At 39.5% G+C, this 17232-nt stretch overlaps 1 protein-coding gene across 8 annotated transcripts in view; it reads right to left on the bottom strand.

Moving 5' to 3' along the window:
- Window positions 1-17232, bottom strand: part of CPEB3 (cytoplasmic polyadenylation element binding protein 3) — a 190827-nt gene that overhangs the window by 61699 nt on the left and 111896 nt on the right. For all 8 annotated transcript variants that reach the window (XM_081823834.1, XM_081823832.1, XM_081823833.1 and 5 more), the window contains 2 exons: window positions 14561-14728; window positions 12775-12864 (listed from right to left, as the gene is read on the bottom strand). In XM_081823834.1, the coding sequence (XP_081679960.1) occupies window positions 12775-12864; window positions 14561-14728 (258 nt within the window). The remainder of the gene's footprint in view (window positions 1-12774; window positions 12865-14560; window positions 14729-17232) is intronic.

Here is a 17232-nt window from a genome sequence, read left to right as displayed (position 1 = left end):
TTTGACACTCTAATTTCTCCTTCTTCTTGCACTTTTATACTCCTCTGATGAGTTCTTTTTTTTTTTTTTTAAATTTTTTATTTATTTGACAGAGAGAGACATAGCGAGAGAGGGAACACAAGCAGGGGGAGTGGGAGAGGGAGAAGCAGGCTTCCCGTCGAGCAGGGAGCCCGATGCGGGGCTCGATCCCCGGACCCTGGGACCACGACCTGAGCTGAAGGCAGACGCTTAACGACTGAGCCACCCAGGCGCCACTCCTCTGAGGAGTTCTTGATGCTGTTGCCAATAGGTGCTCCCTGTGCCACCCTTTCTCCTTCACAAGACTAAAGCCTTGACTAAAGCTATCCATTCTATTATGAAAGACAACCCAGGTTTTTGTTCTCAGCTTTCAAAATTGTTCACCAGATCCTCTCAGTTTCCCATTCCAAACCTTTTCTTTTCTTTTTTTTAAAGATTATTTATTTATTTATTTATTTGAGAGAGAGAATGAGATAGAGAGAGAGCATGAGAGGGGGGAGGGTCAGAAGGAGAAGCAGACTCCCCGCCAAGCAGGGAGCCCGATGTGGGACTCGATCCCGGGACTCCGGGATCATGACCTGAGCCGAAGGCAGTCGCCCAACCAACTGAGCCACCCAGGCGCCCCCCATTCCAAACCTTTTCTTTTCTTTTTTTTAAAGATTATTTATTTATTTATTTATTTGAGAGAGAGAATGAGATAGAGAGACAGCATGAGAGGGGGGAGGGTCAGAAGGAGAAGCAGGCTCCCTGCCGAGCAGGGAGCCCGATGCGGGACTCGATCCCGGGACCCCAGGATCATGACCTGAGCCGAAGGCAGTCGCTCAACCAACTGAGCCACCCAGGCGCCCCCCATTCCAAACCTTTTCAACTGACATATCCTCTCTTGGTTTCACTTGCTTATCCAATTCCTATCAGCAAGTCCTGTCCCAATCTACACCCTCTGTGAAAACATTCACCCTGCCTCAGCCTGTCAAATTTGCACCTTCCATTTCAGTTCCTGAGAGCTACTCTCTTCCAAAGAACATTCTCATCAGGGGTGGTTTTGACTTCTCTGTGCTGAACAAGCATCTCCCCTGTTCCTAGCATTTCTGTCTGGACATAGCACAACAGGTACTGTTGTGACAGAGTACAGGGTGTCTCTGTTATGTATGTGGCTGCTCAGGCTCTGTCTTGTCGCCTGTATATTCCTCTGCCTACTCCTTTCTATACAGTCCCTCAAACTATAAATGCTCTGAAATCAAAGACTCACTCTTATAGTTCACCTTCAGTACAAGGCAGAAGAGATAGGTGTTTAATAAAACAGTTTAAACTGAGTGTGTGCTAAGCTTTTAAAAGCAATAATAGGTCAAAAAAGGACAAAATAAAACAAAAAGCCCACTCCTGCTACTCTGCAGTACAGTTTCCATGTTTTTATAAGAAAATCCTTCCTGAGAATGAAAACTTAGATCAATTAAAATACAGAATTCACTAAAGGGTATGAGTATTGTAAGCCAGGACCTGCTTTTTTTTTTTTTTAAAAAAAGGCAAAGTATTACTCAAATCTTACAAACTGCAAAAGGTTAAGTACAGGCTAAAACCCTTTAGTTTCCCAACTTGGATCAGTTTATGGAACGCAAAAAGTAGAAAAATTGGAATCTGGGCCTAAAACAACAGACTTATTTCCATTCAAGTTATACTACAAGGGGAAAAAATGGGAAGTGTGAAAACTTTCCTTTCCAAAGCCAGAGTTAGATAAATTAAAGGAAAAAGAAATAGATGCCATGAATGCAGCCTATGCAGCTTCACAATGACCTATTTTTGTCCATTTAAACTAGAGTCTTCTTTCCTGTTCTTCACACAGGCTCTCTGTAGCTGGCTGCCTCAAAGTTAATCTGAAACTCATGTGGCCTGGCTTGTGCCAGGTTCACAAACCACGCTGGTATTGTATACCATACCCTTCCACAACTGCATGACCTTGGTCCCAGCAGGACCAGCAGTCAAGCCAGCCCAGCCAGCGCAGAAGAAATACATGATCACCAGAACAAACAGCCACTCAGAAGCACACACTTTACTCAAGGTGGGTGGGAATCATCAGATCGAAAGGCATGAGTTATTGCTGCATAAATCAGCATGACTGCTACTGTTCCTGTTCAGCCAGCTGTGCACCCGAATCCTGTGCCCCTGGACCGTCAGAACTGAAACTGGCTGCCCAAGTGGGCCGAGACAGCTTCCTCCACTCCGCTGCCAGCATCACCAACTTCTGAACATGGTTTCAGAGCCACTTGGTCAATCTCCTGTCCAACATCTGCAGCTGGCTGCTCTCCTTACTTTTGCCCAGAAGCCTCTGCCAACAATGGTAGCGCAGCTGTAGTGACTACCCAAGAGATGCCAGTTCTTGTCCCTGGCCCCCACCCCATCACAAGAGGTGAGACTACTGGCAGTATCAAGAGCAGCTGCTCAGTACAGAACGAGGGGTAGAAGGCTCAGGGTGGGCAGAGATTTTTTTGTAGCTCTAGTGATAGCAACTTTGGACACAGACTCTTCTCCCAGGAAGGAGGTTATGATAAACATACCTATCATCATAAAAGCTTGTCAGGCCCACCTTATCCTCCTACTAGTCACATTCACAGCCCCAAGGTCAAGGAAGCAGAACTAAGCTGTTTCTTTACTAAGCAGTCAAGGGTTCTGTGGCCACTGTCTTTAGGATGGCCTATGTCACAGCTAGGTGTTAAAAAATGAACTGGACCAATCAGATTCCCCTTTCTGGAATTCAAGTAGAAATATGAAAACAATTTTCCCACTGGAAGCACAGTCAGAGACGAGCACACATGCAAAGAAGAGTTGAGTCACGATAATGGTGGGATATTACAATGAAGAATTCAGAGCTCCCACTGTTTGAATCCCTGCAGCCTGCCACCCCCTAGCATGACACCTCCATGATATCTGGTTCTACCACAGCTCCTACTTTGGAGCTCTCCTTGTTACTTATTATTATTATTTTTTTTTTTTATTTGACAGAGAGAGCGAGAGAGCACAAGCAGGGAGAACAGTAGAGGAAGAGGGAGAAGCAGGCTCCCCGCCAAGCAGGGAGCCCGATGCGGGGCTCGATCCCAGGACCCTGAGATCATGACCTGAGCCGAAGGCAGACGCTTAACCATCTGAGCCACCCAGGCGCCCCTCTCCTTGTTACTTATAACCACATCCCCAACTTGAGGTTGTACAAGAGAACCTCTGATCCTTGTAGTCAAAGAACTCAATTACAAAGCAGTGTACTCACGTCCAGAAATGGTGTGGCATCACCCAAGAGGCAGACTCCCATGGTTACGCTATATGGGATGTAACCCCATGCTCACAGCTACAGCTAAAGGGCAGCTCAGACCCACAACCTCATCTTAAACCAGCTCTTGGAAATTACCCCGTTATGTGAGCATGACCAACAGAACAGAAGAATTCAGGAAAAAGCCAAGGACCACTTTCATTTTTAAAGAGCTGTGAAAGTGTCCCACGGGTCACACAACTTGAGTTGCTAATTTTTATATAAAATCCAGTCTTATAAATAACAGCATAATTTATCAGATTTTATAGTTTAAACCAATATTCCTTTCCCACAAATGATACACACTAGTCAAACAAATAAAAATGACTTCCTTTATAATTCATCAGATAAAATAGCATAAACTCCTAATCAGCCAGGTCCAAGTCTGTCTGATAAAAGCCATGCGCTCTTAGGAAAAGACACTTCATCTCTTCGAATCTCAGTTTAAAATAAAGATTATATTTAAATGAGATGATCTTTAAGGAACTTTCCAGCTTCAAAATGTGATAGACTTCTACTCTCTGAGCAAGTAGTTCATTATTTGCAAAGATAAAATTCATTCATTTAACAAATATCTGAGGGCCAGCCACTGAGGCAGGTATGCAAGGTACTGGGCACAGAGCAGTGAACAAAACATAAAAACACCCTATTCTCGTAAAACTTACATCCCGATCTAGAAAACAGAGAAACACGTCAGTTTTTCAAGTCATGATAAGCACTTTGAAGAAAAATAAAATGAGAGTAAAAAAGAAATAAAATGAGGGCAAGAGGGACAAAGAGCAAGAGGATAGAGGGACTGCTATTTTAGATAAGGAGATCAGGAACGATCCCTCTGTTAAGGTGACATTTGAGTAGAGGTCTGTCTAAGGAAAGAGATGAGCAGTCCATTCAGAAATCTGGGAAAAGATGGTTTCAGACAAAAGGAAGTACTAAGGCCCTGAGTAGACCTCAAGGAATAGCAAAGAAGTCAGTGTGGCCAGAGTGGTAAGGGAGATAGGAATGATAGGAGATGATGTCAAAGAATACCAAAGATTCAACAGATGTGACCTGAGAGGAAAGGTTTAAATGCTTCAAGTAGAAGATTCATACCAATGCGGTTTCTGGCTTCTGCCGGGGTCCATTACATTCCAAATCCACAGGCAAAAGTTAAGTCCACACTGCAATGTACCATCTATCTAACTTGGAACTAAGCAAAAATGGTGCTGCAGATATCCAAATTAGCATAAACTTCATAAGGAAAATTGGTTTGGGAAGCCATGTGATATCAAATCTGGAGTTATTAAGATTTTCATTTCTTTTAACTCTAGTTAAGGTTCTGCCAATTTATCCTAAAGAGAATCCTATGCAAGAAAAAGCCACATACAAGGACATATTAACAGGAGGGAACATTATTTATAATAGCCTAAATAACCAACAAGCAAGTAAATTAAGGTGTAACAATAGGCTAGGCAGACTCTTGAAAAATATAAAAATTATGTAGTAACATGGCAGGGAAGAAGGAAGATTAAAACTGTATTTCTTTCTTTTTTTTTTTTAAAAGAATTTATTTATTTGAGAGAGAGAGAATGAGAGAGAGAGCACATGAGAGGGCGGAGGGTCAGAGGGAGAAGCAGACTCCCCACTGAGCAGGGAGCCTGATGCGGGACTCAATCCTGGGACTCCAGGATTGTGACCTGAGCCGAAGGCAGTCGCTTAACCAACTGAGCCACCCAGGGGCCCAGAAAACTGTATTTCTGCTATAATTACACGCCCCACAAAAAAGGATATATATGAACAGAGACTGGAAGGAAACAAAAAATGATGATGGTTGGTTCTGCTGGGGAGGCAGGATTATTCTTATTTATAAAATAACACTCGTTCAGTGCAAAGTAGATTTCTTTGTTCTGGTTTTCCTAATTCATTACAATACTAACACCTAGAATTAAGATAACAATAGAAATTCCTGTGATCATATAGTTGACAAGAGGGCCACACTCATTTCTATTCCATGATGGTCTTTTTTTTTTTTTTAACATTTTATTTACTTTTTAATTAAAAATTTTTTTCTTACATAATCTCCACACCCAGCGTGGGGCTTGAACTCACAACCCTGAGATGAAGAATCACACATTCTACTGGCTGAGCCTGCCAGATGCCCCTCCATGGAGTTCTTCTCAGGGGAACGCTATAATATCTGATGGTGCTGATATACTTTCTTGAAGTTTCTTTCCTTAGCCTACAAGGCCACAAATACACTCCCAGTCCTTCACTCACCCACATTTCTACTGACATGTTCTCTTTTTCCTTTTAGTTCCTAACAACATTTACTTATTATTTGTTTATCATTTTCTTTTCCCTCTTCTCTATAAAGATGACTCTCAAGAGATGTGTGTCTCCAGCCCCAGTCTCCTTTCCCAAACTACCTAATCACAATCTCATTGCCTATTAGTAATTTCCTCTCAGATCAGATGTGAGAACACACCAAACTCTACATGTCTTTAATCAAACTGTCACATGATCAAACTGGTTTTCTCTCAATTGACTCCCCTACATTCAACAGTATCATGATTCTTCCATTAAGCAGAAGTAATTTTAGCACAACCCTACCATCAAAGTCTACCACCATCATGACCTACTCTCATTCAGAACCACTGGTCTCTTACTGCCTCTGTTCTAGTAACATCTCAACGCTAATATCTTAGGTCTTTGCAGTCCTTATTACTGCTTATAAGCTGGATTAAAGAAAATTCCTGAATAGTTTTTCTGACCCTGGCTAAAACACCAAAATCAAATAAAAAAACTCAACCACCTCTCCCTTGCTTAAAAAAAAAAAATAAAGGTTTCAATGATATCTAGGTACTATGAAAGTATTCTATATACATTTTCTTATTTAATCCTCATAACAAACTAGAATCAGACACTATTATTTCCATTTTGTAGATTAAAAAAATAGAGATTTAGGAAAATAACCAGCCCAGGGACATAGATATGGCAAGTAGTGGAACAGGAATCCAACCCAGACAGCTTACTCCAGAGCCTTCATTCTTGATAACTGGTTACTCGGCCTAAGTCCTAGGCTTGGCAGTCAGGCTACCACATAATCCTGCCTTAATTAAGCCTGCTGCCTACCTCTGGGCCATTCTTATTCCCAAATGAGAATAGTAGAGGGCAATACTTAAGAGCCTTGGGCTCTGAGGTCAGCCTACTTAGGCTCAAATCCCAGCTCTACCAATTAACACATGACCATGGACAAACTGCCCTCTTTTAAATCTGTTTCTTCTTCTACATAAAATGGGAATGCTAAGGGTGCCTACCTTGTGCAGTTGGGAAGATTAAACATGATTTAGAAAATAGTAACCCAATGCCTGGCTGATGGCAAGCCCTCAGTAAAGGTTAGGAATCCTAATTATCATAATTCCAGCTCCCTGCAATTTCTGCCTATTCTTTTCCTGCCTAGCTTTGAAGATGAAGGTTTTGCACAGCCGGCAGCAATCTGTTCCTCTTCTGTCTGCATAGAATATTTTTTGCTCACTTGTCATTAAGCATAAGTTGATATGTATTTTAATAAAAATAACAATATTATTCATAATATCTACTGCATGCAGGGACTGCTTTCATTACCCCACACAAATTTACGAACTCATTTTAATCCTCATCATGACCTTCTGAAGTAGGTACTATCATGACCCCTCTTTTGCAGGTGATGAAACTAAGGCACAGAAAGGTTAAACAGCAAGCTTAAGGTCGTAAATAGGCGGAGGAGCCCAGCAAGTCTAGTTCCAGAAACTACGGCTCTTTACAATTACTTAGTATTTCACACCTGTTGTTTCCATGTCTCCTTTAGGAAACTGCAACCTTCTCAAAAACAAGAATGGTTATCTTCTCTACATCCCCCATAAGGCCAAATATGGACTCTTCCACAGACTGACAAGCAACAAATATTTGATGGATTGATATTCCCAAAGCCGCATAATCACTTGCATCAGGACCTAAGCCCTCTGTTTGCATTTATTCTGTTCTCTTACCATCCCTTTTCAATAACTATCTTTAAATTACCTGCACCCAAGCTATTATAAACATAAGTGACACTGATTACCATTCTGTACGAATGTGGGATTGGGTTCCTGCCCTAAGACTTGGAAGAACCTCTCTTTCCAGACCTCACAATTTCAACTCTGCTATTCCAGAACTAAAAAGTATGCAAAGACAATCTTGGAAAACTCTTCCTCAATAGTTCAGCTAGAGTTGGATTTCTTCTCATCATCAAGAACTAAATGCAGGAAACACAAAGCAAGACTTTGCTTCAATTTTATCAATAGCTATTTGAAAGTATTTTAAACTGATATTCCTATTTGACCCAACTCCATTCTTCCTTCACCCCAAAGACAAACACCACACAAATGCCTTCATGTCCACTCTCTCTGGGGGATGAAATCAATTTAGGGAAGAAAAATAAATCCTACTGTTTCAAGGCTCATTCTTTTGCATCATTTTCTCCTAACATTCCAACCACACTTCATTTATTCAAAGGTACTAACGCCCTTTCGTACTCAGTCGTTCCCATATGGTACTCCTCCACTTGGAACTTGCTTCCCTAACTTTCTAGCTAACTCCTCAATTTTCAGGTCTGCTTAACTGTCATCTTCTCAGAGAAGCTTTCTCCATATCCACACTCTAAATTGGTGCCCCCTTTTTAAAGTCACTGCACTCTCTACTTATCCTTTACAGAACTATCACAATTTGTAATTGTGTTTATTTTTTGACTAGTTGACTAATTTCTTATTTTCCCCACAGGACTATAATTTATGAGGTCTGAGACCAAATTAGGAAAACACACATTCTGAACTTCCATGCCTTCCTCCACCTTTCATGCTCTCATTATTGCTCTGGAGAACAACAAGCAACTACCTGCTTGTGGCCTACAGACAAACTGATCCACAGGACTTTGCATATCCTCAAATGGCTGATCAAATATCTCAGTGGTCTTTGTGCTGGAGAGAGCCCCAGACTCCATTACCTCCCACTGTGTTGGCCCAACAACACTTAAAGGGACAACTGATGTGCCTGGTCACTGTTTCTCTACATGGATTTTAAACTCTCCACAGTCCATTGAAATGGCCATGGTTTTACAAACCCTACCCTATATCTGTACAGGTAAACCTGCCAGATGAATGAATGTGTATTTCATTAGGCATATTCTTTCTGAGAAAAGGCGAAAGGGCTCAATAGTGGATGGTTCCTTTCTACTTACACATAAACCAAAATGGACAGCCAAACAAACTGTACCTAATAGCCAACTTAAGGTAACCTAAAGAAAAGTACACTCAGCATGAAGGGCATTTCCAAGAAGGCATGGGCCTGAATTAAAACTTAAGGAACTTCAGGAAAAGTAGAAATAGCAAGGGGGCATTATTAAGAAGGCACAGAACAGATGGGATGAACTCCTTAGATGTTCCCAACATTCAAAGCAATGGGCATGGATTCTCAAAGTTACTTCAATCTTGAAATGACACCAAATCTCTTTAGGTCCTCCCAAAACAGGTCAACCTTCAGACTTTAGCTGAAAGCCAAAACACAAAAGGAGCCAGCAGTATAATAATTATTTCTCTTCCTAACCCCTAATCACAGGGAAGGCAATCTGCTCTGCAAGGATGCAAGCCTGTGGACCAGAATTGGGATATCTAGATCTTCCTCTTGGCCTTGCTGTCAATGGCCCATCTCAACACTTAACCTCAGTTGTAAAATAAAGGCACCAGATATAATGTTCAACAGCTCTATATTATTATGCTGTTATACAGGAATGGCACCAAAAACCATGGAGTTAACAGAATTACTAAAATTTGTACTGCTCATACCAACCCAAATGTTTTCTCTTCAATTCTTAGTAACAAATTTAAGTAGGATATTGTAAATATGACATATACAGAAAAGGCAGACAAATTGGTGATACAGAAACCATTAGACATAAGGTATGACTGAGAGAAGTGAAAATGTTTATCTTTGAAAAGAGAAGACTTAAAGAGAAACTAATAGTCTTTTCAGTACCAAGAGATAGAGGTCACAATGATAATTTATTCTACTTTACTTTATAGGACACAATTGATCAGAAGGGTAAAGATTGCAGGGAAGCACTTGACTCAGTTGAAACTTAAGAATTAGCTAGGTCTAGCAAATATATAGACTTCCTCTAAAAGAAACTGCCTCCTTTGTCACTGGATGTCTCGGAATCTACATGAGTAGCTCCAAAGACTGTTTTAAAGCAGGAGGCAACAAACTTTCTGCAAAGGTGTTTGAGGGTCACATATAGTCTCTGTTACATATTCTTCTTGCATGTGTATTTTTACAACTTTTAAAAATATAAAAACCATCCTTAGCTTACAGGCCATATAAAAACAGGTAGTTTGCGGATTCCTGTCCTAGAAAAGTGCTTTCCAATAGAAAGATGAGTCACATATGTAACTTAAAATTTTCAAAACAAAACCAAACCAAAAAACACCAAAGAAACCACACACAAATTTTCTAATATTTACATTTTAAAGGTAAAAAGAAACAGATGAAGTTCATTTTAATATATTTTATTTAATGCAATATATCAAAAAATTATCATTCTAACATGAAAACAAAATTACTAGTGAGATATTTTACCTTTTTCTAAAACTAAGTCTTTGAAATCCAGTGTATATTTAACACTTATAGCATATCTCAATTCAAATCAGTCACGTTTCAAGCGCTCATTAGCTACATGTGGCTAGTAGCTATCATTCTGGACAGAGCGGTTCCAGAGAAACTTGTGCACTCCACTGAGAAACAGAAGAGATAACCTTCCAATCAACACTTCTTTCTTTTTTTTTCTTACACTTATTTACTCAAATTGATGAGGAAAAAAATGTATTAGTCAATAAATGACTATTGAGATGACTGGCATGCTACTAGGAAAAAGAAAACTGGATCTCTTCTTGTGCCTTACTCCAATATGAAGTCCAGACAGAAATGAGAAGTCAATCTAAAAAAGTAAAATACATTCAAAGGCCAGTAAAGAGAAACGAATGTCAAAAAAAGGGGAAGGGGATGTTATTTTAACCATCAGATTGGCAAAGATCGAAAGAGAGTCATTTCCTCAGACTCAATAACTCTGGTTTACAAATCAGATACTATTGGTGGGAACATAAACGTATATGACCTTTCTTAAGGGCAGCTTTGCAATCTGTATAAATATGTACCTCACTTCTGGAAATTCACCCTAAGAGGCAATGATAAAGGGCAAAAAGATGAAGGCACAGGGTATTCACTGAAGCATGATCCATGAGAAGGAACAGCTAGAAGCAACTTAAGTGTCCATCAATAGGACAGATAAAATAAAATAAGGTCATTAAAATTATGTAGGTCTCTTACACAAAGATATAAGAGGGGGAAATGCAGGTTATTGAGCAGCAGGTACAGTGTGATCCCATTTATGTAAAATGCAAAATTTCATATAAATGTTCATATTCATAAAGAGAACATTAGAAGGAAATTTAATAAAATGTATACAGTGATTATGTCTCATAGAGGTAGGTTTGCGATAATTTTCTCGGACACAACTATATATGTGTATCTTCATTTTTTTAAGGATGATCACCTGACACCTTTTTTTTTTTTTTTAAAGATTTTATTTATTTTTTTGACAGAGAGAGACATAGCAAGAGCAGGAACACAAGCAGGGGGAGTGGGAGAGGGAGAAGCAGGCTTCCCGCAGAGCAGGGAGCCCAATGTGGGGCTCGATCCCAGGACCCTGGGATCATGACCTGAGCCGAAGGCAGACGCTTAACGACTGAGCCACCCAGGCGCCCCACCTGACACCTTTTATCCCAGAGTTGTTTCTATAACCTTCTCAGCATGATGTTTACTTTTTTCACTAGCACTCTTAGAAATATCTCTTATCCATGTAACTTTACAGAGTGTGTTACATGCACCACAGTGTGGTGAACACATTCTTTCACTGAGATAACATGTTTTGATGCTCATGTGCAACTTGTACTTTTTATACATGTGACCTTACAGAGCATACAACCTACAGCACAGCGTGGTGAACTCACTTGCTCACTGAAATAACACTACTCTGATTCAAGGAATTATTAGCACTCTTAGAAACACGTTTTAAACATGTGTCTTTACATAGTGTCCACATGTACTACGAAGTAGTGAACACATTCCTTCAGTGGAATAATCAACATGGTGATTTTTATCTTTTCTGATTAATATAAAACTTTTTTTTATAAAAATGATTTTTTTAAAGATTTTTTATTTATTTGATAGAAAGAGACACAGCGAGAGAGGGAACACAAGCAGGGGGAGTGGGAGAAGGGAGAAGCAGGCTTCCTGCGGAGCAGGGAGCCTGATGTGGGGCTCGATTCCAGGACCCTGGGATCATGACCCGAGCCGAAGGCAGACGCTTAACAACTGAGCCACTCAGGTGCCCCAAAACTTACTTAACTTTAAAAATTCTTGGAGAAAATGAAAAAGGAAATGTTAAAAGTAAACAAACAGCCTCTATTTAAGTGAGTAACTGCTTTTCATAGGTTATAGAGAGAGTGGGGAGAAATATAGGTGGCAAAGAAACCAGACATAAGACGAAGCCACCTGCCTTTCCCAAGTTAAGCTATAATTTCATTCCTGTACAAAGCACAGGAAGGGTATTTTGACTCCATCTTCTTGTGGTGACTAATGTTACATAATAATGTATATCAAAAAAACCCAATTCTTTAGAGATAAAAGACACCCTTGAAACATAGCTACAGAATATAACACATGAAGAAAACTTCCTTTTTAACCCAAAACACTCTTCTATATGATTCTAGGAACTTACCCAGAGTTAACATAACTAGAAAAGTTCCCTGAATTCTGCAGAAATGACAAACTATGAACAAAGTAATATATTTTCATGTCTTCGTAAATTACCAAAAAAGCCTACCAAACATAAGGGATGAGTTCACGTGAAGAGTTCTTTGCTAGTTTGCCCACCACCCCTCAACAAGCAAAGTCACTTAAAATACAGACATGAATAAAGGTAATTTCATACAATGTCACTTTTCAGCCACTAGGTTTTCCAAGTTTGGGGTTTATAAGATCTATAAAACTACAGGACTATGGGATACAAATAAAATTTGACTCTAAATAATCTTTTCCTCTCCCATCACTGACATTCTTCAAACCCCTAGATTTTTTTCTCTCAAATAATGAAAATTTAGCACAAGGCTCATTCACAACGGATGCATAGGATCTCACTGTCAGTACAAGAGATGCCCTGGAATAATCAGTGTGCTCCTGGGGGAATAGTTTCCAAATGAAAACAGTAAGACACAAAAAGATGATCAACATTAAAATATTTTCTTAATTAGGGAAAAAAAGCCAACTGCTATTTCAAGAAGTAAAAGGCTGTCTTTTATTGAATGTCATGCCACCTCTCCAACAGGCAGGCAGTGGAGACATTTTAAGTGCATTACCTTTAGGAGGAAAATACGACTTGCTTTCAGCTTTGTGAGGCCAGTCTACAACGAGAGGTCCAAACCTGCGAAAGCTGGCAGTGATCTCATCTACAAAATAAAGAAGCAATCTTAGCAAGAGAAAAAAAATATTGCAAACAGAGTAGCATAAAGCATGTCTTTTTATTTAAAAAATATTTTGAGAACTATTTCTAAAGCATTTTTACAGAAGCCAAACCTACTAAGTGAAATACAATTGTTTGCTGGGCACATTTGGTTATTCTTTTTTTTTAAAAAAGATTTTATTTATTTGAGAGAGAGAGAGTGCACAAGCGGGGGGAGGGGCAGTAAGAAGGAAAGGGAGAAGCAGACTCCCCACTGAGCAGGGTGCCCGACATGGGGCTCGATCTGAGGACCCTGGGACCACGACCCAAGCCAAAGGCAGAGGCTCAACCGACTGAGCCACCTAGGTGCCCCTACTACATATCCTATAAAGAAAATGTTTCCAAACTTATAGCTCAATAAATTTACCTTTTCCTTCTGACTCCTGACTCAAAGCAGAAGGTTATAATTTAGCTCCCACTCAGATTTAAGTTGCTACTCTCTCAGCCATGGCCTAAACTTTGTCTTAAAAAAAAATCCAATTGATAGATGAGATTAACACTAATATGAGAGCGGTTTGGAGGAAAATGAGTCTCCAGCTCTGTACAACTTTAAAGCAATAAGTCTTAAATAAAACTATTTTTTTTTTTAAAGATTTTATTTATTTGACAGAGAAAGACACAGCAAGAGAGGGAACACAAACGGGGAGTGGGAGAGGGAGAAGCAGACTCCCCGCCGAGCAGGGAGCCCGATGCGGGACTCGATCCCGGGACTCCAGGATCATGACCTGAGCTGAAGGCAGTCACTTAACCAACTGAGCCACCCAGGCGCCCTTACATAAAACTATTTTTAGACTATTGCTTTTTCATCATGAAAAAAGAAAATCATGATAAACTAGAGAAATGTCACAACTAGAACAATGTTGACAAAACAATTGTTTTAATAACATTTTTATAGCAGATCCAAAGCCTACTAGAACTAGAGTTGTTGTTTCTTCCCTTAAGGTAACTGTCACAATTTTATTTCATTCATCCGTTCAACAAATATTTATTGACAACCTACTATGTGCTGATTGGCTTTGGGCCTTAGTGAAAACTTGCTTTTGGACTGACAGTACCTCAAGAACATTATTAAGAAAAATTCTAATTAGTCTTTATTCTTTTTAAGGCAAGGGGCTTTTCATTAATAGAGACCTATATTAAAATAAGAGATGGGATAGTGTGATGAACATGAGCAAAAGCTCTGGAATCAGACTAATTTTGAATGCCAGCTGCACCATTAGCTATATAACCTTGGACAAACTGTCTCCCTCTGATCCTCAGTTTCCTTATCTATAGAATGGAGTTGGTAGGATATGCCTTAAAGGATAGCTATAAGGATTAAAAGAGATAATGTAATGTGAAGCGCTTAGCACAATTATGGGCTTATAAAGAATTTCATAAATATTAACTTTCATTATTATTTTATAGCTTGTCCCCAAATTAATGACTAGGAAACACGAAGCTGCTGGGAGACTGCCCTGTATGAACACATTTGAAGAGCAGACTTGAAATGCACCATCTATTACTTCCCCATCTATCAAATATTTTCATCCTCCAAACACTAAAATAGGAATGTTCCAAAGCTTCTTGGAGAGGAGAGGCAGGGTCAAATCACACAAAGAACAAACCTGGCTTTTATAAAGTCATTAATGAATGCATCATACCTTCATCAATATCAGGAGGAAGGCCTCCAACAAACACCTTTCTAGAGTAACGTTCTACTCGTTCTCCATTTTGACAACGAGTGGGAGAACTTAAGCCAGATGACAAGGATTGATCGCCGTGACTGTCGTCCAGGAAGGCATCTTCAAAGGGAAAGAGAGAAGACCGACCTGAAACAAATGTGGAAGTTTCTACAGTTAAAATTATTTTCTTGGACAACAAATGCTTTATTAGGAGCCAAAGTGTAGAGTGAATCATACAAAAAAAAAAAAAATGTATCCTGAACTGTGATTTTTACAATAGGATAAGCGACTGCAGATTTCAGAGCCTAGACAATACCATCATTTTTGTGTAAAGGTATACATAGCACAGAAATAACTGGATTGATACTCAGGAGGAAGCATCAAAAATTACAGCTGTTTTCGCTGCTAAAAATCACCACCTTTTACTCATAGAGTCCCTATCACTGCTACTAAGGGTATTCAGCAGCTATTTTTCCTGTCCGCAGACATTTCTTAAAATAAATGGAAAAGTAATCTTTAGTCACAGATTTTTATTTGCTCAAAGGTTCAGGCTGGATGGCCTTGACAACAGAGGGAATATTAAACTGATAACAAAGGCTGATAACCTCTCTGACAGCAGGACTAAAGATGATCAAGTTTTCCCTGCCACTCCAAAGTAATCCAATTTGGGAATAAACATTTGGAGTAATAACCGGTGGAACGAATAAATGAGAATACATAAATTAAGATGTGGGAGTACAGATGTAGATGTGGTTATGACATTTTTACCCTACTAATCTAGGCAGTATTTTATATCACTCAAAAAATTATGTTCATTGTTAACTCTATAGCCAAATAGAGTTTATACAGCAAAGGCATCTACCCATTCCACGTGACCGTAGGAAAGATGCCAGCAGTTCGAGTCTGTTCATAAACGTAACACAATAATGCCATCCGGCATTACAAAATAAAATTTAAGTTTAAAAACAAATATATTTCCTGTCTGAGTCAGTGAGTTCCTGATAAAACTTTCCATTAGGTTACACTCTAAAAATGGACTGTCTTGAACACTCTAACTTCTGAAAAAAAGAACTCCCCTCTAAAATGAATTCATATACTCTTCAAAAAAAGAACAGTGTCTTCCCCATTTAGTCTGTCCCGTCGATATTTCCCTGAAACCTAGTTTCTGTGTCACTACAGCCAACTCTAAAACAGAATATAAATAGCCTTATAAAAATACTGAACATTTATTTCTTTTACCAAAAAATGGCTACTAATATAACTGTTTATTTTATGAACAACCCAGGTGGTATAAGAAAGGCACTATTTTGATGTTGGGAGTTAATAAATAAAAGGATCTAAGAATTTTTTGTTCAGCTCTTCCCAGATTAGCTACAAAGAAACAGAATAAATTTGTCACCTCATGTCACCTAGCTTTCTTAGCCTGGGGGGAACAAACAATAGGCAGTAAATTCTCATCCCTTGATGTCTGTTTTGATCACTGGGGGTAAAAGAACTAGATCTGCAGCAACTATAGGCAAAATGACCTTTCCAAAGACATCCAGAGATGTACTCGCCCAACTGTCAGGTTTGCTTTTCACGGAGTCCACACTCAGTGAGTTATATGCTTACTCTGTGACAGGCACACACCCAAATCAGCCTTTCCCAAAGAAAACTCCTATCCCCATCTCTTACCCTCAACACTAGTAACATAAGATGCTCAGAAAACAAAGGCTGTTGGGGGCAGGGAGGGGGGAGACAACTAAATAATACTGGAAAATACTGCACACCTTATGACCTTCCCAGACATTCACAATCCACATTAGAATACAAAAGGCTGGGAAAAGTTCTGCAGTAAAATAAATTGATCCAGCATTACCTGGATTTAAGATAAAAGAAATGTTAACATATATAACTCAGTGGAAAACACCTGAAGAAATATTTATCCATATTTTAGAATCACCAAACTAGTATGAGTTATTTGAAAGTTCTTGACAAAGAAATCAAGTCTGGTAAGAGATAGGCAAGTGCATAAGTATAAAACAGAGAAATAAGTACTAAGAGAAGACCATACCAAGAGCACAATTTACTGCCCTATGGGAGATGGGGCAGGCGGAAACCTTTAGAGTGATTTCACAGGTAAGGCCACCTTAAGCAGAATCTGGTGGGGCTGGGGGTTTCTAAGGTAAAAAAACAAGAATCCACAGAGAAAGAATTTTCAAAACAGCGTTGACCTTTCCCTCCAAACCAGGTCCTTTAGCATTCCCTTCAGTCTCAACAGAAATAACTATTATACACACCTAATTCAATCCAGAAATCTAGGAGTCCTCCTTGAGATCTCCTTTTCTTTCTTACTCCACATAGACTCTCACTAACTCCTATCAATTCAAGCTATGAAGTAAGTCTTCAATCCATTCATTTCTCCCATCTTCAGTCCTAAATCCCTGGGGTCCAGATTGTCATCATCTCTGCCCTGAACTAATGGGTTCCAACAAGTCTATATGACAGCCTATTTAGTCCACTGGTTTCTATCTTGAACCCCACAATGCCTTCTCCACACAACAGCCCAAGTCATCATTTTCAAATATTAATCTGAACACATAGCCACACTCCTCACCTTCATCCTTAAAACCCCTCACTAACATCCCACTGTTTTTGGATAAAGTACAAAA

Source organism: Leptonychotes weddellii, chromosome 6 (genome assembly GCF_054177405.1).
Source record: "Leptonychotes weddellii isolate Sample4059 chromosome 6, ASM5417740v2, whole genome shotgun sequence".
Taxonomy (NCBI): domain Eukaryota; kingdom Metazoa; phylum Chordata; class Mammalia; order Carnivora; family Phocidae; genus Leptonychotes; species Leptonychotes weddellii.
The sequence above is the reverse complement of the archived record's forward strand: the minus strand, read 5'-3'. Positions and strand labels throughout refer to the sequence as shown.